This window comes from Propithecus coquereli, unplaced genomic scaffold (assembly GCF_000956105.1).
Source record: "Propithecus coquereli isolate 6110/MARCELLA unplaced genomic scaffold, Pcoq_1.0 Scaffold272, whole genome shotgun sequence".
In the NCBI taxonomy this organism is placed as follows: domain Eukaryota; kingdom Metazoa; phylum Chordata; class Mammalia; order Primates; family Indriidae; genus Propithecus; species Propithecus coquereli.
In genome coordinates, this window is record NW_012148308.1 from 342,965 (window position 1) to 366,540 (window position 23,576).

Here is a 23,576-nt window from a genome sequence, read left to right on the forward strand (position 1 = left end):
GTGTGTCCTACCACAGCTAGGTCTGTCCACTGTCCCAATGTGTCCCTGGGAACATTTCCCAAAGTGTGGGGCTCCCGGGGACCAGGGAAGACACAAGATGACCTTGGGTGGCACAGACAAGACAGAAGATGACAGAGAGTGTTGCTCCTATTTTAATTCTCTCTAGATCCTGAAACCACAGAGAGGAAGTCTCCGGTTACTGCTACTATGGCCTTAGCGCCTCTGACACCGCCCAATCCCTTTTTTTTTTTTTGCTAAGAGAGTAGACCTCTGCTACGAGCCTCCAGCGGGCCACCGATCTCACTAGAAACCGTCACACCATTTTGCTTTCAGTGTATTTGTGGGTATTTCTACTTACGCCTTCTGTTTATGACAAGCAATACTGGTTTTCCATTTGAATAATAATAAGCAGTTTTCCTGTTTAAATACACATTATTAAATAAAAAAGAGAATCCACTGGGAGAAAAATAGTAAGTAAATAAAGTAGCATTGATAGGGAGTGGTCTGTGGGGTGGGCGTTGGAGGAGTAGATCTGAGGGTTGCCCACTGGAAGGGGGAGCACCCCTTACTGCAGGAGGACCTGCACCCCACCTTATCCCCTTTCTGTGACCACCCTGGTAGACGAGGAAGGGATCACAGTGGACCTCTTCTCTCATCCAAGCGCTAACCAGGCCCGACCCTGCTTAGCTTCCAAGATCAGACAAGATCAGACACATTCAGGGCGGTATGGCCATAGACGACTTCTTCTCATAAAATGTGCAGCTCTAACTGCCTGTGCTGATGTCAGGCAGCTTTGCACAGTGTCAACCAAAAACACACACACTGTCAAATCAAAAGGGAAAGTGAGCAGGTCTGGCTTGGGTTAAGGCAGAAAGTGACAGCGGTTAGTCCAGAGGTGCCAGGATGTCCCTGAGTGCTTTGTCATCAGGCAATGAGCAGCTGCAGCCGGAATGCCACTATGGGGACCTTGTCACAATTAAATGGACCCAGACAGGCTTTCCCCCTACACTGGCCTCTGAGGGTGCCTCTCCTCTTCGTCCGCCTGCCTGCACCTGGGACTTCTCCTTTCCTGAAACGGAATTTGCCTAGCAGAAAGTCCAGCTCCCAGCAAACTCTCGTGAGTAGATCCTATCTGCACTGGGCCCCCACATTCCTCTTCTGTTCTATTTCTCTCCTTTCACTGCTGCCCCATCCCAGATTCCCTGCCCAAGCCTCTTGGCCTGGAGATCTGAGTGACTTGTTTAAACTAAGGTGTGAGTGACTGCAGAAAGGAATGTTTAACCAAGAGAAAAGAATTACTGATTGTGGAATTATAGGCATGGGACTAAAATCCCTCAAGTAACCACCACAAAGCAGGATGAAGGCATTGATCAGCAGAGCAAGAAGGGGTGGTTTTCCATGAGCACATGCCATGACCATGGCACCCGCGTGGGAAGACAGTCCAAGCCATGCAGAAGCACACACCACGGACACAAACATGCTGAGTAGGTGAGGTCACACTACCTAGGCGACAGATGGAGCTCCTGGTCTCCTTGGCGAAGCTGGAATTGGACAAGGTGGTTCTCCGGGAGGTGAGAACAGGGATGCGGGTGATTGGGCGGCAGTGGTAGATGGGCACATTGGGGAGGTGCTCCGCCAGGTTTGGGGGGCCAGGCCCAGGGGCCATCTGGCCAGGCAGCTGGTCCTGCACCAGGCGGTTCAGCTCCATATTCCAGCCTGCGTTAGCCATGGTGCTGGGGCCAGAGGGTCTCAGGCAGAGGCAGGACCCTGGAGACTACAGTCAGGAGCACAGAGTTGGGGGAGGCAAGGTAAGTGGGCTCCTCCCACCAGCACCAACACACCAGCCTGGAGCCCCCTGCACTGGCAGCAGTGCCGCCCAAGGTCCAAAGCGCACTCTTGTCCCTGGAGTTCAACATCTAATGCGTCATCAAGTCATGTGGCTGGTCTGCCCAAGAGCTTTGAGAGACAGCCCGGCAGCCCCCCAACTTCTCATGCTCTCTACCAGAAGTAGCATTTCCCATCTCAGACTCAAAATGAGTCAGAATCAACAAACCCAGAACTGATAGACACTAAGACTCTTAGACCCAAAGAACCCTGGACTCCAACATTCTTAGCCTGGTAGAATTTTCTAGTCCAGAGAAACCCTGGAGGTCAATTCATTTCACTTCTAAGCAGAAGCAGTAACTCTTCCTAGGGTGCTGGGGCCCAAACTTGGTGGCACACTGGAGTCACCTGGGGAGGTCTGAAGATTTCTGATGTCCAGGGCCCACCCCCGGAGATTCTGACTTAATGGTCTAGAATGAGGTCTGGCAGCAGGAATTTTGAAATCTCCCCAGCGAGTCCAATGTGCAGTCGAGTTGGAGAACCAGGGCTCAAGGCTGTGGCCTCTCAAACACTAACATGCAGACAAACTGGCCACCGCGCAGACTCTGATGCTGCAGGTCTGGGATGGGGCCTGGGATTCTGCATCTCCAACTAGCTCCCAGGTGACGCCACAGCTGCTGGCTCTAGGTCCACACTTTGGAGTAGTGACAAATGGCTATTTCTCAGTGCTTCTCGGAGTGTGGTTCCCAGACCACCTGCTTCCAAATCACCTAAGCAAGCGGGCACAGACAGTCCCACAGAGCCTGGGTCTGCACCTGTTTGTTCCTGGTCTTACTCATCCATGTGGCGGCCCAGCCTCGGGCCGGGACTGCATAGGTTTCCCACAGGTGTGTGTCCAAGTTAACAGAGAACCCTTTTCAAAAGACAAGTGGGCAGCGAGCTCCAGACACCCAGGGTCAGGACACCTGGGTGCAGCCTCATTTCTGTCCCTGGCTGGCTGGGACATATCATCGTCCCCATTACTGATGCCTCCCTCAGTGCCAGCCACAGTTCTGGGTGCACTGTCGCCCCTACTCTGCCCAACAACCTGTGGGGTAGGGACTGTTATTGCCCCATTCATCTAGATTTGGGAGTCAGGGCTCAGAGAGGTCACAGCACTGGCTCTGGGTCACACAGCAAGGAAGAGAAAGAGGAGCCAGGAGTGAACTGTAGGTTTGTGCCTTGACCTCTGGGCCAAATGCGGCACACACCGAGCCTCAGTTTTCTCATCTGTAAAATGGTCTCTGTGCCTCCCTGTGGAAACACCTGTGGCTTGGGGAACGTGGAGGAGGGTAAGGTACGTAATACCCGCAGGCCAGGGCTCGGGGTCCACCTGTCTCCAGCTACCTGCCCGGCCGTCGTTCGGCTCGCCTGGATTCCCCACCGTTCCTGGAGTCCTCAGGGTCGGGGGTGGGGTGGTAAATAACAGCAAAGAGCCCGTGCTGGCTGCAGCCGGGGATCTTGGCAGCCAGGAACGCCTCATAAAGAGACGAGGGGTCTAGGACATGCTGTTTGCAAGCTCTGGTCCCAGTTTTCACTCAGTAATGTTATGTCTAAGTCAAACCCTCGCTGGGCTGCCCGTGGCCCAGAGAGCTGCGTTCTCACTGCGCGGAATTGGCAGGAGAGGTTGGCCGGGAGTGGGGTCTCCCCGGCCCCTCTGGGAGTCCGGGGGCCTCAGCTCAATTCCCCTAGGGCCTCGGAACTCCATCATCGGGCTCTGATAACGTGGCCCCAAGACACAGAAGCTGAGGAGGAGATGGAGGGAGAGGAGGAGCGGTCGCCCCTGCACTGAGGCTGACATTCCTGGACGGCCCCCGCGACCGCGCCCCTACCTCCTGAGCTGGCGGCCTCGGACTCAGACTCAACCGCAGCCTTCAACTCAGCCTCCGCCTCCAACTCAGCCTCCTCCAGCACCTCCTGCAAAAGTGAAAGTGGAGACAGAAGCTGTGACCGTCGGCCCAGCCGGGCGATCTGCCTCCAGAAGTCCGCGTGGGCCCGATCCTGCCCCTTGCCCTGCCAGCCGCCCCTGCCCGGCCACCTTCTGGGCATGTGGGGAGGTGGGCCACAGCCTGCAGAGCGCAGTGCACAAAGGAGCCTCAGGCCCTAAGCCCTGGACTTGTCACCTGCAATGAAGGGAACTCCCCGTGCAGCCCCGTACACTTGGGGACAAGACCACTAAAGCAGCCACCACGGACTCCCTACCCCAGGACCGCACTTCACGTGTGCGAGCCCTTTCAGATCCCCCCACAAACCCCAGGAAGGCAGGTGTAGCCACACTTCTCACAGGTGGCCGCTTAGGCCCCCAGGTGGGGAGGCGACTTGCCCAGAGTCAGACAGCCACGTGGGGACTGGAGCCCAGATCTACCCGAGTCTTCGCCCACGGCCAAGGCCTTTCCTGACACCATCTGACCCTGCTCTGAGCAGGACCTTGCCGGACCCGCCACCCTGCTCCCCTCTGTCCTGTGGGCATCTCACGAGCCAAACAGCCCCCTGGAAACAAGGGGGACAAGGCCCCAGCCCCGCCGCCGACACCAGGCCAGGCCTCAGAGGTGCCCTGGCGCCTGGTGCTTCCCCATACCTGGTATGAGGCCTCCGGGGACTGGGTCTCGTCTACTGCGCTCTGGTCCACGCACACCTGCTCCACCAAACAGCTATCCAGCAGGACTCTGTGACGCCCAGGGGGCAGGAGAAGAGGACTGGGGTTAGGGGTGTGAAAGGTTTCCTGAGTGCCAGGCTCTGTGCCAAGAGCAGGAGGCACAGGGATGCCCAAGAACAGGTCCTCCCCGTCCTGAGGCTCCCAGGGCAGTGTCCTGCTGAGCGTCACTCCATCTGAGATGCGCACTCAGCAGGGAGCCTTGAAGGACACGCCACAGCTCTGCTAGGAAAGAGGGCGTCCCAGAGGAGGTGGCCTGTTGTAACCCAGGCCTCAAGGGCGATGATTTTACCACCAGGAACAGGTGTTGGAAGGGTGTCCAGGAAGGGGGAACAACGTGTGCCCAGCAAAGCATGGAGGACGGTGGGAGAAGCTGTCCTCTGGGGTGTAGCCCACAGGGCACTGTAGGGTTTCAGAATATGTGCCCAGGCCTCCCCCAGAAAGCCTCCAGGCAACCTTGGTGATGCAGAGAGTTGAGAAAAGTGAGGCCCAGAGAGGTGAACTGACCTGGCCAAAATCACACAGCAAATTGTCCCAAACCACACAAACCTCAAACCCAGGCCCTGGTTCCCTCCACGCCGTGAGATCAGAGCCACACTGCAAGTGCTGATGATTTGGGGAGCCCCTGGCCCAGCAGCAGGCATACGTAAGTGACAGGGCCAGGGACAAGGATGCAGGGGGTAGGGAGGACTGTCACAAACTGAAGAACCCATGTCCAGCTAAAGGCGCCAACCCCAGTCCACTTGGAATGGGTACCTGGGTGGCCAGATCTTCCAATTCTCAAAAGGAGACAATGATATGTTTTTTTTTAGACAGTCCCTACCCCCTTAAAATTTTTTTTTAAATTTTTTAACTATATGTTTTTAAGATGGAATTTTCTGATTTTAGATGCTGATAATTAATTCAAATTAATATATCATATTAATATGTAGATATCCAAAGAGCCTGTCTCTAGGCTTAATTGGGCTCTTAGATGTCCACGTGTGACTTCTGGGTTAAAATGACTCAGGACCAGGGGCTGATGGGATTTTTGTAGTTAGGAGTAGTTCCTGCTTCCTAACAGCCCCACTCCACCCTCCTGTCACTGAGGGGCTCCTGGGTTTCTGCCACCCAGAAAACCTGGAGTCACTATCCTCTACCCAGAGGGCCAAGGCTCAGCCCTCCCGAGTGGGCAAGGCGGTGGGGATGGGACGGCGGCCCAGTCGGGTTGCAGCCGGCGGCCTGGGAGCAACCATCAGCCACTAATCGCATCGCCACCAGCTCAGGGCTGGGTGCCAGGCACTCTGCACACACTGTCTCCCCGATCCTCCTCCAAGTGACTCCGAGAAATCGACACATGTGAAACACCACATCAACAGAATAAAGGACAAAAACCATACGAGCATCTCAATCGATGCAGAAAAAGCACTGGACAGAATTCAACATCCTCGCATGATAAAAACTGTCAACAAATTAGGTGCAGAAGGAATGTACATCAACATAATAAAGGCCACACATGACAGACCCACAGCTAACGTTGTACACAATGGTGAAAAGTTGGAAGCTTTTCCTCTGAGATCAGAACGAGACAAGGACGACCAGTCTTCCCACTTCCGTGCAGCATAGTACAGGAGGTCCCACTCAGATCAATTAGGCAAGAGAAAGAAATAAAACGCATCCAAATTGGAAAGGAAGAAGTTAAATTCTCCCTCTTTATAGGTGACAGGATCTTATATATAGAAAACCCCTAGACCAGGCACAGTGGCTCAGGCCTATAGTCCCAGCAGGAGTTTGAGACCAATCTGGACAACATAGCAAGATCTTATCTCTACAAAAATGTTTTAAATTAGCCAAGTGTGGCAGCCTGCACCTGTAGTCCTAGCTGCTCGGGGGCTGGGGCGAGAAGACTACTTGAGCTGGCGAGTCTGAGGTTGCAGTGAGCTGTGAGCACGACACTGCACTCCAGCCTGGGCAACAGAGCAAGACCCTGCCTCTTAAAAAAAAAAAAAAAAAGCAGGGCCATATTAATGACTTTCATGGGTCCTGGGCATGTTAGCCTTCATGGGCCCCTTAAAAAATATTTTTAAAAAACATTAAAAATTATTTTTTATGTCTTCATTTGAATAAATATTAATATGTTAATGTTATATCTTAAGACATGACCATCTATCTAAAAGTTCATTTTGGGGTCTGATTTTAAAAGAAATTAAAACATTCTTGCGGACCCCTACAAGTATTTGGAGCACTGTGCCCACCACATGAAGTCCGCCTTGCACAGATGGGTTACGAGGGGGTCTTCTGCGGCAAGGGGGCTGGCTGGAGTCTTTCCCTGAAACGATATAGGGCCCTTCTCAGCTCTGCCTACCGCTCCAAGGCTCAGGAAGTGAACCGCCCAGAGTCCCAGCCGGAGGCTTCCCGGGGTCCTGCTCACTCTGGCTTCAGGCCAGGAAATCAGTATATGGCCTCGGGCAAGTCACCTGGAAGCCCTTGTGCTGCCTCTGCCGGGCCTGTACAGCCTGACTTATTTGACCGAGGTCAGAAGGACCAGTGGGAATCTCACAGAATAGTCAGAAAAGACTGTCAAGTGTGGTTTTTGTGATTCTTCTGGATCCTTCCTCTCTAAACACTGGTAAGCAGCGTTCCTTGTCTTTAGTACTAAGTGTCTAAAGTACTTTGGACCCAGCCTGACTCGGGACAGAATCCCAGCTCTGCACTTCCTGGCGGGGCACCCCGGATATGCAGGGTGCCATCTCTGAACCTCAGTTCTCTCATCTGTGAAATGGGATTAGTAATAGACTCTGCTATTCAGGCTGCCTTAGCACGGTGTCTGGCACAGGAAGAAGTACTAATCAAATGGTAGATTTGATTATTATTGTTCTTGTCATTATTGTTGTTAATCCCAGAGGAGGTGGCAACCTGCAGGGTTATGAAATCACCCACATGGATTGGGAAACATTTTGCACAAATATCTCCAGCTATCAGGAGCCCTGTGGTGGCCCCGGCAACATCACCAGGGGCTGTTTGGGGGCCCATGTGCCACAGCCACAATGCCCCAGCTCCCCAGTGCCTGTGAAGGCCCCCTCTTGCCCAGCCCAGAAGCAGCAGGCTATCAACTCCCAGAATGTCCCCAAGTCCCAGGGATTTCCAGATAGGTACAGGCTGTGCTGGGCTTCCCGGAAGCCCCCAGGCTTCCCAAGTCCAAGGTCCAGGGAACAGCAGGGGCAGCCAGCTCCCAAGGGTTTACCAGTCATTCCTCCTCCCCAAGCCCCCCAGGAGGCTGTGCCCCCAAGTTTAAGGTCCTCATTGTCACCTTCAGCAGACTCCACTTGAAATCCCAACCCCAAAAGAAGGAAGGAGGGGAGCCCTTAGGGAGAAACAGCCACCTACTTGGGTCTGTCTGTCCTTGCCGGCAGGGATGCCCATGGTGCAGCAGTTCAGCTGGGGGCCGTGACATTCATCCCACGCTTGGGGTTGGCGCGTGCACGCGGAGAATTGCAGAGCCCCGGCCCAGCCACGAGACCAGCTCCCGAGCCAGTGTGGCTTGGGTGGCAGATGAGCCACCGATGCTTCCTGCTGCTAATCAGATTGAGGGGATGTGCAGAGAACTGCAGAAGCGCCCCCAGGGAGGCCAGGTGGGACCAAAAGGCCACGGTTGCTAGGAAAAGCCGAGCTGTTGCCTGCAGAGACCGAGTCGCTAGGCGACCATCTGCCTGTTACCAGGGCCCTCACGTCATCGGTAACCTGTGCCTCTGCAAAGCTGGCCAAGGGCATCCTTCCCCAGACAGTGACAGCGCAGCCCCATTTGCCCCAGGCTTCACACCCTCTGGCCCTCAGATCACCCGCTCTGTCATCATTGTGCCCTTGTCCCTCCCTGGGCCTGGGGCCCAAAAGTTCCCTGAGTTTAAAACTCTGGGTGAACATTCGTGTGAAAGTGTGTGTGCCTAGAGCATCTGTGGGTAGCTCTGTAGGTATGTGCTGGTGTGCATGGGCATGTTTGCCAGGGTGTCGTGCAGATATGTGCAAGTGTATGCACGTGTACCTGTGTGCACACATGTGTGTGAACGTGTGTGAGTGTGCTGCACATGTCTGCGCAGATATGCAGGATATGTGTGGAGATAAGTGTGCATAACCCAGCGTGTGCGGCTTGTGTCTGTGTGCTGGTATATGTGTATGGTGCAGACATGCGCGTGCATGTGCCTATGTGTACTGCATTCTGAGAACACGTGCACAGTTAGTGCGTGTGCATATGTGTGAGCACAGTCAATCACTGGCATTCAAGGGGTGTTTCAGCTCAAGAGCAGTGGCAAATACAGGATGTTCAGGCCTGTGTGTTGGTGCACGAGTTTCGTGGAGGAGAGACTCAGAGCTGTGCGCTCCACGTAGAGGCGGGTAGAAAGCAGCGGGCAAACAGCCTGCGCTGATGAAACCAGGCAGCGTCTAAGGTCTTCACCTTCCTGGGGTTGCAGGGGAGGGTGCCCAGAAGGCAGAATTAGGACTGGGTTATAGAAGCCACAGGGAAGCAAGCTTCATTTTGGTGTAAGAATAATTTCACAAGTCAGAGGTGCATATGGATGAAATAGACGACCTTTGAGAGGTGGTAAGCTCCCTGTCATTGGAGGTGAGCAAGTAGAGATTGTGTGGCCTCCTATTAAGGATGGCAAGATTATATGTGAACTGAGCAAGGGTGGACTAAAACCAGATGACACAGAACAGGCTTTCAGCTCTGAAATCCCATGCTGGTCTTGTGGTTTAAGTATTTCCTGATCAGGACCAAAAAAAGACCCTCAGTGGGGACAAGAACACCAGTGAACCTTGATGGGGCACTTACTCCAGGCCAGGCCCTACCACTTCCATCATCACTGCGGGCCTGTGGCCCCTCTGCAGGAGGCTATCATTGTCCCCGACTTGGGGGCTGGAGCAAGGGAAAGAGTAACTTACTCTTGCCTGATCCATGACAACAGCCCCTCACTGTCCCCTCTGCCTCAGTCTCTCCCCAACACAGCTACCAGATCATGCCACTCTCCTGCTCACAAACCTTCAACAGCTCCCTATTGCTATTGCTCTTGGGAAATCAAGTTCAAGGCCTTTACAGCCTGCTTTTGAGGCAGCCTCTCCTCCTTGAAACGCTTTCTAACTTGGCCTCCAGGCCCCACACTCTTCTCGCTCCCTGCTCAGTGGAGGGGCCTCCTCAGTCCTTTCGGGTTCCTCCTCATCTCCCTACCTCTAATCTGGTCCTTGGGCCGCTCCTCTATCCACACTCACTCCCTGGGCACCTTCTCCAGCCCCACAGCTTTCGGTGCCAGCTACGTGACCAGAATCCCAACGTCACGTCTGCAGCCCAACCTGCCCCGCTCCTGACTCCAGGCACAGGTGTCCAGCTGCCTGCTCTGCACCCCACAGGCGCTCGCCTGCCACCATCCTTCTGTCCATCCCATGTTGCTAACGGCCTTCTCCCTCTTCGTGGTTTCCGATCTCCATTTTTAACTTTTATTTTAACTGAACTCCTCTGTGTGTTTTAATGTTGAAATTTTTATGGATGTTGGTGGAGAATCGGCCATTTTGGGCAACAGAGCAGAATCCAGGGCGGCCTTAGAGGCGTCAGAGGCAACCTTGGCCTCAGTGGGGGCGCGGAGGGGAGACAGCCGTGGCTTTGTCAATGATGGGGAGCCGCGAACCCACCGCGCATGTCCACCCACGCATCCATTCATGCATCCAACTAACACTTATTTGGTGCCTACTGTGCACCAGGCAGGCACCATTCTGGGCTCTGGAGACATGGCAGTGAAAACAGACAAAAGTCCCAGCCCTCACAGAGGTTGCATCTGTGTGTGTGCGTGCATGCGTGCGTGTGCATGTGCGTGAGTGGGGGGAGTTGAGTGGTGGGTGATATGACTTCCAGATTGTTATGAGCACAGCGGGGGACCCCCAGCTTCTCCCAGCCTCTCTGGTTGAAGTCCAGGGCACACGGCACAGAACAAAGGGCAGGAGCTCCCACCCTAGGAGCCCTGCACCCTCCACTAGAACCCCCTTCCTGGGGCGTTCCTTAGCCAGGGGGACAAGTGACTTACTCAGGCTCTTTCTCCTCCTCCTCCTCTTCCTCTTCCTTCCTCTTCCTCTCCATCCTCTTCCTCCTCTTCTTTCTCCTCCTCTTTCTCTTCTTCCTCCTTCTCTTCCTCCTCTTCCTCCTCCACTTTCTCCTCTTTCTCCTCCTCGTTCTCCTCTTCCTCTTCCACTTTCTCCTCTTCCTCCTCTTCTTTTTCCTCCTCTTTCTTCTCTTCCTCCTCCACTTTCTCCTCTTCCTCTTCTTCTTTCTCCTCTTCAATCCGGGGCAGCACCCTGAGTTGGGGTTAGAGGCAGGAGGTGAGCCCACCTGGCACTGCCCCCAGAACCCAGCTCCTTCCCATTTTCTGTAGGACATCCCGTGACTCCCGAGACTGGGCCTGGACTCTCCACCAAGGCCCTCCAGCCTGGGGAGCCCCACCTGAGCAGCGTGGGCTCCCTCCAGCAGCACGCCCTCTTCACTGCACGAGCGGTCTGTCCCAGCCCCCACTGTCCTGGTAGAGACCCTAGGTCAACCTCTGACCCTCTCTAGGCCTCAGTTTCCCCATCTTAGCAATGTAGGTTATGGGCTTGAGAACCCAAGACCTCCCAGCTTGACCTCCCGCTATCGCCAAGCAACACTAGTGGGAACAAAGATGGTGACATCCCTGCGGAAGGTGAAATGGCAATCACTACCCACAATTCTACACTCAGGGGCCCAGCAATCCCCACTCTGGAAATTTCCTGCAGACGTACTCACACGCGTGCAAAGACATGCATACAAGAGCGCTTGTTGCAGGGTTGTTCATAATAACAAAGTTTTGGAATCAACCTAAGTGTCCGTCAATAGTGGGCGGGTTAAATGAATTATGGTACCTACACACAATGGAATACTATGTGGCCATAAAAAATGAGATGAGCTCCACGTACTGAATGCAGAAAGACCCCAAGCTATATTGACTGAATATAGCAAGGTGCAGATAGGTATACGCGATAGGCTATCTTCTGTGCAAAAGAAAAATAAATAGGGGGCGGGCTGCGAGCTTGCCTATGCCCAGACTGTCTCTGGGGCAGTGTGTAAGAACCTGGTGGCCGCTGTACCCACAGGGGTGGGGAGTGGAGTCTGAGGCAGGGGCGGGCAGGCTGGTTCCCTGCTCCGTGCCCTTTCAGACCTTTGGGATTCTGCACTGCGTGCTTGTCACCTTCTCAAACAATGACTCATTTTTTTCAGGGCCTTCTCAGATTCCCCACCTGGGTATCTCCTCCATAACTTCGTTCTCTTCTTCATAAGCTGGAACCACCTCTGTCCCCACCAGGCTGCTGCTGTCACTCTGGTGGGCGTCCTCCCAGCAAGGGTCAACGTCCTCTAGGACGAGGTCGGGCTCCACTTGTCCTCCGGGGAGGATGCTGACTGCAGGCGACAGAGGAGGAGGAGTCGTTGTGGGATGTGGGGGAGAGTGGGCTTGGCCTTGGCCATCACGAGCAGTGGGGAAATGGCGCCGTTATCGGCGGGACCTTTAGCAACCAGATCAGCGCTCAGGTGACTGGTTGAAGCCCACACTCATTTGCCCTGTCTCCTTCCGTTCCTCCTCCCCTCTGCCCTCTTGAGACAGAGCTTTGATTACGGTTTATCAAGTTCGTGTCTCACGGTGGGGGGGGGGGCTCCTTCTCAGAGGTTTGCGCAGAAGCAGAAACGACGCTTCTAATCCCAGCATCACAAGGTGACGCCAGAAGACCCAGGCTCAGGCCCGCTTTGCTCCATCCAGGTGCAGGGGGGCCCGGACTGTCCCGAGGGATGCAGAGAAAGCCTGCCCACCGCCTCCTCTCTCGACGCCGCCCCCTGGTGACAGCATACCGGTAAGCTCAGCACTTGCTTCCAGGAGTCCTCTCTCTCCTGGGCCTAGCTAGAGGCCCCACCCTCCAAGGGAATTGACTTTCTCATGGGGACAGTCCACCTTCGGAGAGGAGTCTGTAATTTGCAACCTTTCTCCATGCACCCTGGTCCTTGACGACGAAAACGCTCTGGGCGTGTGAGCTTGGAGCACACGCACAGAAAGCGCAGGGGTGCCTCCTTGGAACCTAAGCCCGCCCCCAGGAGGGTGTCAGGGAGAAAGGGGGAGATAGGCTGGGTACCAGGTGTACCCAAAAAGCTCCAGGGATCTTGGTGGCCCTCAAGTCAAGCGTGAATCAGTAACGCTGACTTTAAATGGAAGTTGGCCTCAAGTCTCACCCTGTGACTTTGGAAGTTACTGCTCATGGTGTAGCATAATATAATAATAGTAACCATGGCTACACTTTTGCTCACCTACTATGCGCCAGGACCTGTGCTAAGTGATTTATATGGATTAACTCCATTAGTTTTCACGTCAACTTCTTGAGGTTATTATCCCCATTTTATTTTCTCTCTTTTGTATTTTATCCCCATTTTACAGATGAGCAAACTGAGACACAGATACATGCCTTCCCATAAAGGAAGTTTCCCACGTGCCAGGCGCGGAGCTCCCAGCTTCCAGGTACAGATATCATCCCTGTCTCGCAGAGGAGGCGCTGCCGCCCTCCCGGGAAACCCCCACAAACACCCTGAACCGGCCTTTTCCGCGGTCAGTCCCGGCTCCCCTGGCCCTGAAAACATCCCTGGGGGTTGACCAGGGAGGCTCCTCTGAGACCCTGAATCCGGTGGTGCAGCGCGTTGTGCGTGTCATTCTGTGCTGCTGTCCAGCAACGGTGTAGCGTGCCCTCTCTGAGCAGCCCGCTGGGGTGCAAGCTCCTGCCTGGGCATAGCAGAGGACATCCAGCGGACAGAACATCCCCTTGCCTGCGAGCTCATTAGCTTTCACAGGACTTTTCCCATTTTATAGACCAGAGAGCGGGCTCAGAGAGGCTGAGTGTCTTGCCCAAGGCCACACAGGAAGTTGGAGGCAGAGCCAGGTGTCCTGATTCCTGTTTCCCTGGCATGCTATCCCAGGTGATAAGCATGCCCTGTGAGCATCTCACTGCACTGGTGGCCGGTCTGTGATGGGTGCTGTCCTTAAGAATTGATGTGGTCCTTGCTTACACACTTGCTTTCCTTTTCACAAACCTTCTCTTTTAGGTCCTATTTAGTGAACAAGCGTTTTACAAGGGTTTCCTCTTTTCATCTCTGCAGCTGGCCTGTGACATGCCCTATACCGTCCCCATTTTATAGCTAAAGATTCTATAGCTCTGCGAAGAGGATGGTGGCCTTCCGCGGGGATGGGGTACCCTGCCACACGGCCCCCTGGCAGGGGCCCGGCAAGCCTGGTGGAGGAGCCGCTGGCCTGCGCCTGGAGCTGCAAGCCTCTCTCCGCAGGTGTCTGGGTCATGGCTCTCCCAGCTTTGCCAGGTGCCTGGGAGCTGTGGGTGCTAAACTGCTGCTCTGTCTGGTCAGCACTGCCACCTCCTGGTCAGCGACCTCTCTGCCCTCAGGGCCATCAGATGGGGTTCTCACCCCAGCCAGTGAGAGTCAGCAGCCCCACCTGGGGATAGACCTCCTAGGCCAAGGCCCCACCCAGACCCTGGGCCACTGTCAAAGGCCTGGCTCCAAGCCTCCATCCTCTCGGGCAGGCCTGCGTTGTGAACCCCATCCTGCTGCCTCTCCCTGGTCCAGGCCCACATCTCCTCCTGCCTGGCTCCGTTCCCAACCACCCACTCACCGGCAATTTCTCAGAGTATGGTCCCAGCCCCTCCCCATTATCAGAATCAACTGGGGAGGTGGGTGCTCCTCAAAGAAGCAGATTCTCAGCCTCCCCATACTCGAAGATCTAGGGGTGGGACATTCTTCATAGTTGTCACCAGGTGGCCCTGCTTTGATTGCTTTCCCTGCCTCAGATGCTTACTCAGCCTCAGAGTAATCTTTCTGAGTCACTCTCCTGGTCAACCACCTTCAATGGCTCCCCATTGCCAACAGCCTCTTCTCCTGAAGTCAGGCCCCAACTTTTCTAGTTTTGTCTTCTGCATTAAGGACTCTGGGCTCCAGATGAGCTGAAGTACCCCCGACTCTCCAGTACACCCCCTCCCTCCTGTACCTTCAGAAATTTGCTCACTTTGTCCCCTCAACGGGCATTGCCCTCCCCTCGCCGACAGTTTGAGACATTGGGGGGTCTCAAACTCAAAGGCCTAGCGGGGCACGTGCCAGTCGCTGCTCAGACCATCCTGACGAGCACAGTGTGGGCCCAGGACAGCCAGGTCTGCCCGGTTTTCAAAAGAAACCAGATTTTTTTACATAAAGCCGCCTGACGTTTAAATGTTCACAACTAATTCTAATCTTTCAAATCACTCCTTGGCTCAGCAAAGACATCTGTGGGCCAGCTGGGACCCAGGGCACGCGGCTCAGGCCCCCTGGCTACTTCCTCCCTGCCTGCAGCTCCCATACCCTGGCCACGGCCTCTACAGGCCACCCGCTCTCAAAACCTGAGCAATCTTTATCCTAAGCAATAATATCATGCCAGCGCTGGTTTGATTTATGCTTTTTTATGCTTTTTTAATGTTAATTACAATGCGTGTAGCTGTCCACTGGGGGTCCCCGACCCTCTGAGGGAGAGAATGTGGCCAGGCCTAAGGAGAACCTCTCTGGGAAAACTGTGTCCCATGACTGTGCCAGGCGCTGTGCCGAGGGCTGTGCGGGCGTCCTCTCAAAAAGACCATCAGTGTCAGAGTCCTCCATGGGGCAATTTTTTTAATTAAAAAAAATATTTCAGAGATAGGGTCTCTCTCTGTCACCCAGGCTGGCCTCGAACTCCTGGGCTCTAGGGATCCTCCCACCTCAGCCTCCCGAATAGCTGGGGCTACAGGCATGCGCCACTGTGCTTGGCAATGGAGCTTCCCCCAGGCTTCCGGTGGGAAGTCCTCCTGTTTTCTAGCCTAAATCTCACAGGCTGCCCAGGGCTGGCCTCTCCCTGGTTCCCGTCTGGGTCCTGGCCCCTTGCCCAGCGCAGGGAAGAGGCTCTGGGGCTGGTGTAGGTGACTTTGGCTTCCCTGGTCCTGCCTGGGAGTGGGAGAGGGGCAGGGGTTCACTGTTCAAATCGGGGGAGTCAGTGGCCACCTCCCCAACCCCGGAAGGTCTTCTCTTCAGGGCATCCTCTGTCCTTCCATCCATCCGTCCGTGTGTCCACCGCGCTCTCCCAGATCCCTTCTCCCTTGTTTCAGAGGCCTCCAGCTGCCATCGCCCCTGGAACAAAGGAGAAGACAGAGGGTGGGCGGCTGGGTGGACAGGCGGAGGGAGTGAATGAGCGAGTGACGGGATGACTGAATGGATGGGGGCCTGGGACGCTCGTCCCCCAGCCCCTCAGAGTGTCCCCATGTCGGGGGCTGACAAGTGTCCCCCAGAGAGATAATCCCAAGTCCTAACCCCATTACGTGTGAATGTGACCTTATTTGGAAATAGGGTCTTCGCAGATGTGATTAAGATAAGGATCTCTAAGCGGGATCATCCCGGATTTAGGGTGGGCCTAATAAAAGAAAGGAGAGTGAGATCCGACGCGCGGACGCAGAGGAAAAGGCTGTGTGGAGACAACGCAGAGGCTGGAGCACAGCCCAGGAACGCCAAGGGCTGCCAGCACTGTCCGAGGCCGGGCTGGGGAGACAGGCACAGGATGGTGTCCCCGTCAAAGCCTCAGAAGGGAACAACCCTGCCAACGCGGGCCCGCGGCTGCCCCAACACCTATCCACGCCACGCTCCGGGAACTGTGAGGAGGCCGGGACCCCAGCTGGCTGGGAACCCCGGCTCCTTCCGCAGGAGCAGAGAGGAGGAGCAGAGGGGCTTGAGCACCCCATCCTCAGAGCAAGGCGTGGCCCCGGGAGGGTCTCTTCCCTGGGAAATATTTTTGGTTCCTTTAACCTTTGCCTGACTGAGCAGCTGCTGCCGGGCCAGGTGGACTCTAATCACCGCTCCACAAGATGTGCTGTGTGACCTTGGGTAGGTTTCTTCAGTTCTCTGAGCACTGCTCCCTGCCTGCCCCCACAGCCATGGGGGTCCCTGCTCTGTCCGCCCCAGGATGGCCAGGAGCTCCATGAGAGACCAAGTATGCCCTGCTCTGAGCTGGCAGGCTCTCCTCCTCCTCACATTGTCATAATTACCACAAACCATGACACCTCCCTCGGACCTTCAGTCAGGCCCGAGTGCCACAGTGGGCCAGCCTGTCTGTCCCGGGCCACAGAGGCCACGCCAGCTTCAGAGCACTCATGGAGACCACCATCCATCCGCCCAGTGGGGCTGGGGCTGGGCACAGCCTTGCAGACACAGTGGGGCAATCCTGGGACATCCTGAGGCCCACAGTGACAGGGCTGGTGTCCAGGATGGAACAGGGGATGCCACCACCCACAGGCCCTGCACTCTGCTTTGCTCACCGCTAGAACCCATCACAGGCCTGGCACATAGTAGGCGGTCCTTAACTATTTGTTAAACGAACGAATGAATGAATGAATGAACGAAGGCAATGCGTGCCTTTCTGGAGGCCATGAAAAGAAGTTACAGCAGATTCTACCTCTAGTCCCTTCCTGGCCTCAGTCCTCTGTCCCCAGTCCTGACTCAGGGCTAGGATGAAACGTATCACATACCTGCCCCACCCGGCCGCAGGTGAGGGGGACACCCAGCTCAAGGGAGCTGGAGTCTGTGGGGTCTGGTTCCTCCAGGGGGACCCTGCCCCTGTCCCTTCTCCCCTCTGCCCCTCACCAGGACTCTGCTTGGCCAAACCCACTTGCCCACTCCAAGGGGGAAGTGGAGTGAGCTCTCTGTGGGGGTTGCCAGCTGGAATGGGGGGGCCCATCTGGCTTGGCCTTGGGCTGTTTTCTCTGACTAGAAAGGAGCTAGAAGCCAGGCCCAGGAGGCCTCCAGCCACCATTGGCTCTGGCTACCTGTTGGGGGTGACCAGAGGTGGGGCGTGCAGAGCTCCAGGCTCTCTCAGCTCCAGGCCAGGAGACCGCGACTGTGCCCCTCCCTCGTGTCAGTCCAGGCCTGGCCAGGGACTGCCCCTCTGCCCGCATGCGCTCAGACCCCAGGACACCAAGCAACCCTCCCAGAGATGCGCACAAAGACCCGCTAATATGCCACTCACTGGTCTGCACGTCACACGTCCCAGGACAGTCAGGCTCCTGCTTGGGGAGAAAAGAGGAAAAGCTGCTGTGCACTTCTGGCCAGCCCGGCACAGGCAGGAGCAAGAGGCGCTTTCCTTGTCCCCTGCTGTGACACCTGCCAAAGACCCCAGAGCCTCAGCCCGCTCCTCCCTGCTTCACTCTCCTGCCTCAGGTCCGCCTCGCTCCGGCCCCTGTCCCGCCAGGACTGCTGCTTGGCCGGCCCCTGCCTGGAACACCCGCTCTCCGCTCTGTCTGTGTGAGAGACCCCTCCCACCTTCCTTGGAGGGTGGTCTCAAAGCTCCCAGCTCCACACCTTCCCCTGCCCACCCCGTCCTTGGGCCCCCTCTCTTGAGGGCATCTTCCTCAACCCATTGTCCCTGCCCCAAGACCCCCTTCCTCCTCTGGGAAATTCTAAGCCAAACTGCCTCTGCCACCTGCAGAGGCCGCAGGCACACAGAGCCTGAGGCCTCAGCCCACAGGGAGGGGTCCTGAGGCTTCCTGCCCCCTCCACTGCAGCCTCCCTCCTGGGCAGGAGCCAGCCCTGGGACAGGGCCAGGTGCATGAGGCTGCAGGAGCCCAGACCCGGGTCTGACTCGAGCCACTTGGACCACCTCGCTGAGCCTCGGTTGCCCCATGAAATGAAGAAGATGGTCCCTGCTGGGCCCAGAGCCAGTGAGAGAACTGGGGGAAGGGGGCTTTGAGAGCCTAGCAAGGTGGGGGTGCCCCCAGACAGCCACAGCAGGGGCACCTGCTCAGGAGAGCCAGGCTGGGGCCTTGAGTGACCCAGAGGCCCAGGACCTGGCCAGGCCACCCTCTCTTCTGGGCCTAGACATCTTTGTTTACAGAACTCTTTTCCTATATTCTCACAGCCTGGGTGGTAACGGGACTGTTAGCCCATTGCTCAGGTGGGACAACTAAGGCTCTGAGAGGGCCAGGCCCAAGGTCACGCAGCCAGAACTGAGATTTAGGCCTCCCACCTCCCAGTTCCAGGTGCTTCTATGAAGATGTCCAATTGCCACCGAAAAAGAAGGGCCAGGTTCTTGGGGAAGCAGAGGAGAGGAGTGACAGGCCCTGCTCCCCTAGCCACCCAGGTTGGAACCCCAGGCTGTCAGGAATGCACGTAGGGCCTGCTGGCTTCCTGTGAGCCCCACTTCTTCCCAGAACATTCCAGTCTTTCTTGTTTCTGGACCTTTGCACATGCTTGGAAGCCACCCCCACTGGGAAGCCTTCCTTGATGCCCCGGAAGGCTCCACCTCTGCGGCCCGCATCCTCTCTGCTCCCCCATGGAAGCACCTCCCCACCGACTGCGAGCTCCTGGCAGGTGGGGCTGGGCCAGCACGTCCCAGCGCTGTGGCCGTCGTGCCTCAGAGAGTGCGGGTGGGATGAGTGCACGCCGCGCAGACAGGCAGCCCGTGTGGGCTGGGCTCCCTCTGCAGCTCCCTTCTCCCCTCTGTACCCCCACCCCCAGGGACACAGGCCAGCCATCCCACCCTTACCAACACCACCGGGGCCCCACTCCCCGGGCCCAGCACTCACCTGCTCCCCCGCTTTCCCGTGGAGCACTGGCTGCGGCAGCGCCTTCTCCAGCCTGTGCAGGACCCAGGCTACCAACCTGTGGGTGGGAGAATGGGCTGTGTCCAGGTAAAAAGGCTTGTGGGGAAACTGAGGCCAGAGTCAGCTCCCTCCCACAGCAGATAACGAGCCTACCAAAAGGCAGAGCCTGCTGGAAGCCAGAACCAGTCCTCCAGACCAAAGACCATTTCTTCCTCCTCATCCATCCTAAGAGAGCCTCTGCCGACTGCTCGGGCCCCGGCCGGCAGCTCGGGCTCCCCCATACTCCCCCCACCCCAGAAGTGCATTTTGGGCCTTTCACATAACTCGAGGGCAGGAGCATTTGGCAATACCTATCCCAATTTTAAATGCAAGTATTCTTTGGCCCAGTAACTCCATTTCTGCTGATTTAAGCTTACAGATTTACTTATATGATGCATGTACTATTCATGGCAGCTAAAGAGTGGAAACAGACCTAAACGTCTGCTGCATGGTTAAATAAAAGCTAGAACATCCATATAATGGAGCTATTAAAAGAAAAAATAGCCAGGCTTGGTAGCTCACGCTGGTAATCCCAACACTTTGGGAGGCCAAGGTGGGAGGATTGCTTGAGTCCAGGAGTTCAAGACCAGCCTCAGCAACATAGTGAGACCCTGTCTCTGTATAAAATTTAAAAAATAAACAAATAAGTAGCCAGCATATGCCTGTAGTCCCAGCTACTCAGAAGGCTAAGGTAGGAGGATCCCTTGAGCCCAGGAGTTTGAAGCTTCAGTGAGCTTTGATCAGGCCACTGCACTCCAGCCTGGGTGACAGCGTGAGGCTCTGTCTCTCAAAAAAAAAAAAAAAAAAGAATGAAATAGACCCATGTGTATAAAACCACCACTAACATACAATTTTTTAGTAAAAAAAAAAAGAAAAAGGAAGGTACAGAAGAGTATTCTAGTTTGCTCTTGTGTGTTTAAAAAGAAAAACGTGCTCATAAGCCCGGACAGACGTGGAAAATGTGAGGAAGGCAAGAAGCCACTCATGCGGTTGCCCCGGGAAGGAGCCTGGAAACCCGGTCGAATATTCTCCCAGGTGCATGTGTCACATTTATAATTTTAAAAACTAGTTTTGGGAAGGTTGGGTGTTGGGCTGGGGCTCCCTGTGGGGGGCATGGCACCTGGGGTGGCTCACCTGGCAGGGTCCCTGGGTGGCAGGGAGGACCCAGGCTGGGACTCTGGAGCCGGCTCCTCCTGGGGCTCCTGGGGGCCGGGAGTGGGCAGAGAGGGGCTCTCCTGGGCCTGCGGCTTGGGCTCTGTTTCCAGGGGCGGTTCCAGAGGTTCTAAGCAGTGGGGAGAGCAAGGAGCTAAAGATGCCACAGCAGGGCTGCCTCCAACCCCACCAGGGCACAGGGGGCCACATTTGAGGCACTACCATGGCTGACTGAGTGGGGAGCCCCCCAGGACCACCCCAACAAGCCCTTTCATCAAACAGACCAGACAGTCATGGAAACTGAGACCCAGGGAGGGGGAGGGACTTGTCCAAGACCAGTCTGTCCCAAGCCTCTGGCTTCCCAGCCTGGACTGGGGAGGGGGTCCAGTGCCCCCCACAATGGCCTGCTCCTAGCCAGCCCTGAATCCCTCCCCAGTCTGGATGAGGGCTAAGAGCCTCCCCTGGGCTCCCCCGGGCCCCAGATTCCACCCCCCGCCCAACCTGTGACCATCCCAGGCAGCCCCTCCCAGTCTCCCCTCCCTGTACCTGGGCCCAAGGCAGGATCTGTGGGCTCATCTCTCCAGCCCTGGATGATAAACAGGGAGTGGGTCACAGGTCAAAGCCAGTCCTGTGCACTCCCCACCCTGGCCAGTGTGCCCTGGCCTGAGGCTGGTGGCAGGAGCTCTCTTCCTCCCCTGCATCCCTCCACCCCTCCTCCCCCCGTCACAGTCACTCCTCCCCAACAAGGACTCTCCAAGGAGGAGATCATCTCCACTGTGGGTCCTGCCGGTGGGGAGAGCCCGCTGAAGGAGGCAGGTCCTCCTGGGGCCCAGAAACGCTCCCAAGTGGTCAGCGGCCAGCCCCTCCTTCTCCTCGACTCACCTCGGCGGTTTTCGGGGGCTGTGGCAACACTTTCTCCAGGTTCTGTTCCAGCCACTTGAGCAGCCATGGCCCCGTCCTGCGGAGGGGCTGGTGGTCAGCTGAGTGGCCTGAAGGACCAGGCCAGCCACATTGCCCTGACTGCCCACTGGGGGCCAGGCCTCAGCCAGCCCTTCCTTGTCCTTGGCTCCCATTTTGTATGGTGGGGGCTTGTCCAGGATGCTCTCAAAGGGCCCCGAAGTGGTGGGGAAATTCTACCCACCTCAAATCCTGCCAATCTCGAATGCTCACCCAGGGCTGGACCAGGCTCTGGGACTATAGACCCAGCCTTGGCCGTCTGGGGCAGCTGGTGAGGAGTGGGAGCTGCTTGGGGACCCAAATGCAGCATGGGGGGCTGCCTGTGACGGGGACAGAGAGGGCTGGCTTCATGCGTGTGTGACCTGTGCAATAACACAGGGCCCCATCCTTAGAAGGGCCTGTTTCTGGTTTCATGCTCTGCTGTCACAGTCTGAAAATTCTTTAAAAAGAATTTTCATTTTCATGAAACATTTTCATTTTGCTCTGGGCCCCACAAATTATTAATACGTAGCTGGCCCTCGGGGCAAACATTGGGTCCAGACCCACCTGGCCTCCAGGAAGGCCCACCCTCTTCAGGGAAGCTCCATGTTCCCAGGGCAAACTGTCCCCACCAGCCATGGCCCAAAAGAAAGCTGGCAAGTCCTCTGGGTGTCCTCATCCTAAATCACCTGAATGGTCCCAGGAACTAGCTGAGCAGCCCTCAGAAAGAAATCGTGGACCAAAAGAAACAGAGAGAGAAAGAGAGAGAGCTGGAGCAATGAACGAATGGATGGGTGGATGGATGTGCTTATACATATGTATTCATTCATGCATTTGTCTGTCCCACACGTGCTAGGTCCCCACCCTATCGCAGGCCCTGTGCTGGGCACCAGGGGTTCAGCAGCGACCAGGACAAAAGCCCCCACTCTCAAGGGGTCAACAGTCTAACGAATGGATGAGTGAAGGAACGAATGAACGAGTGAAGGAATGAAGCAATGGGAATGACGTGAATGGAGAGTTCTAGCAGAAATTGCAAACTGGAAGCTTCAGGCTTACTTCACAGGTTCACCAGGTCCTGAAAACTTCTCGACTAGTTGGCAATATCTAAAAATTAAGGCTTTTACATAAAAACCTGGATTTCTAGCTTGTCTTGAAAACTGGGAGCATCTGGCCACACTGGCCCGCACTCCTGTGAGGCAGAGACTCGCTAGAACCGAGCAGGGCCCCTCCCTAGAGCAGGACACGGGTCCCCCACTTGCCACCGTGCCCCTCCCCCAGGCTGCCACCCTCAGTGATGAGGCCTCTCAGTCAGCTCTGAGGAGTCAGACGCTGTTGTCAACTGTGAAGCCAACCTGGGCACCCCGATATCCCCACAGTGGTCCAAGCCTTGCTTCCAGGCTCCACACGGAGCCCGCACACACGACGCCCCTCTCTGAGGGGCTCATCCATGCCTTCTCCCCCTTCTCAGAGGGTGGCCCCCACCCAGGGATCTCCCAGTAATCAGCACAGCAAACCCGGGGCAGCACAGGGTCCATTGTCCCCATTCTATGGGTAGGAAAACTGAGGTCCAGAGGAGATGAGAGGCATGTTCAAGGTCCCACACTGAGGTGGTAATAGACCCTGCTCCTAAACCCAAGGCCCTCCACTGTGGGCACACCGCTCCTCCCACCACACACACTACAGACGACAGTGACACGCAGTGACAGGGACTCACCCAGTGTCCTCAGCTGTAGAGGTCTCATTGGGCCCATCTGTGCACCCTGCAGGGACAGAAAATAAAGAAAGGCAGTCAGCAGCAAGAGACCATGCAGAGCCCCCTGGTCAGCCTGGAGCAGGTGCCAAGAGCCCACTCGAACCCAGGGCCGGTCAGATGAAGCTCGGCTCCAGTGGACTCTCCCCAAGGGCAGGGCCCGCCCCAATAGCCCCTCAGCTCCTGCTCCTGAAAAGCCATCCCGCCTCTTGGTCTTACCTGCGTCCCCAGTGCCGCACTGCCCAAGGACCTGCTGGGGACAGACAGACAGACGTGGGCAGGGGGCCCAGGACAGCCTCCCCCTACCTGCGTCCCCAGTGCCGCACTGCCCAAGGACCTGCCGGGTACAGACAGACAGACGTGGGCAGGGGGCCCAGGACGGCTTCCCCCCAGCCCCTCCCCCACGAGGCGGGCGGCGGCAGCAGAGGCAAAAGCAAAAGCCCAGCGCAGATGCAGAGGCAATGGCCGGGGGCAGAGGAAGAGGCCAGAGAGACGCCACCGTCCCACGCCCACGCCCACGAG

At 56.3% G+C, this 23,576-nt stretch overlaps 1 protein-coding gene across 1 annotated transcript in view; it reads right to left on the bottom strand.

Moving 5' to 3' along the window:
• Window positions 1-23,576, bottom strand: part of CNGB1 (cyclic nucleotide gated channel beta 1) — a 65,840-nt gene that overhangs the window by 38,218 nt on the left and 4,046 nt on the right. The window contains exons 5-18 of the mRNA XM_012647840.1: window positions 23,361-23,391; window positions 23,019-23,064; window positions 21,251-21,326; window positions 20,915-20,954; window positions 20,351-20,498; window positions 19,160-19,235; window positions 17,605-17,641; window positions 11,786-11,945; window positions 10,783-10,831; window positions 10,564-10,598; window positions 4,442-4,529; window positions 3,696-3,780; window positions 1,504-1,716; window positions 1,008-1,069 (exon numbers count right to left, since the gene is read on the bottom strand). Coding sequence (XP_012503294.1) covers window positions 1,008-1,069; window positions 1,504-1,716; window positions 3,696-3,780; window positions 4,442-4,529; window positions 10,564-10,598; window positions 10,783-10,831; window positions 11,786-11,945; window positions 17,605-17,641; window positions 19,160-19,235; window positions 20,351-20,498; window positions 20,915-20,954; window positions 21,251-21,326; window positions 23,019-23,064; window positions 23,361-23,391 — 1,146 coding nt within the window. The remainder of the gene's footprint in view (window positions 1-1,007; window positions 1,070-1,503; window positions 1,717-3,695; window positions 3,781-4,441; window positions 4,530-10,563; window positions 10,599-10,782; window positions 10,832-11,785; window positions 11,946-17,604; window positions 17,642-19,159; window positions 19,236-20,350; window positions 20,499-20,914; window positions 20,955-21,250; window positions 21,327-23,018; window positions 23,065-23,360; window positions 23,392-23,576) is intronic.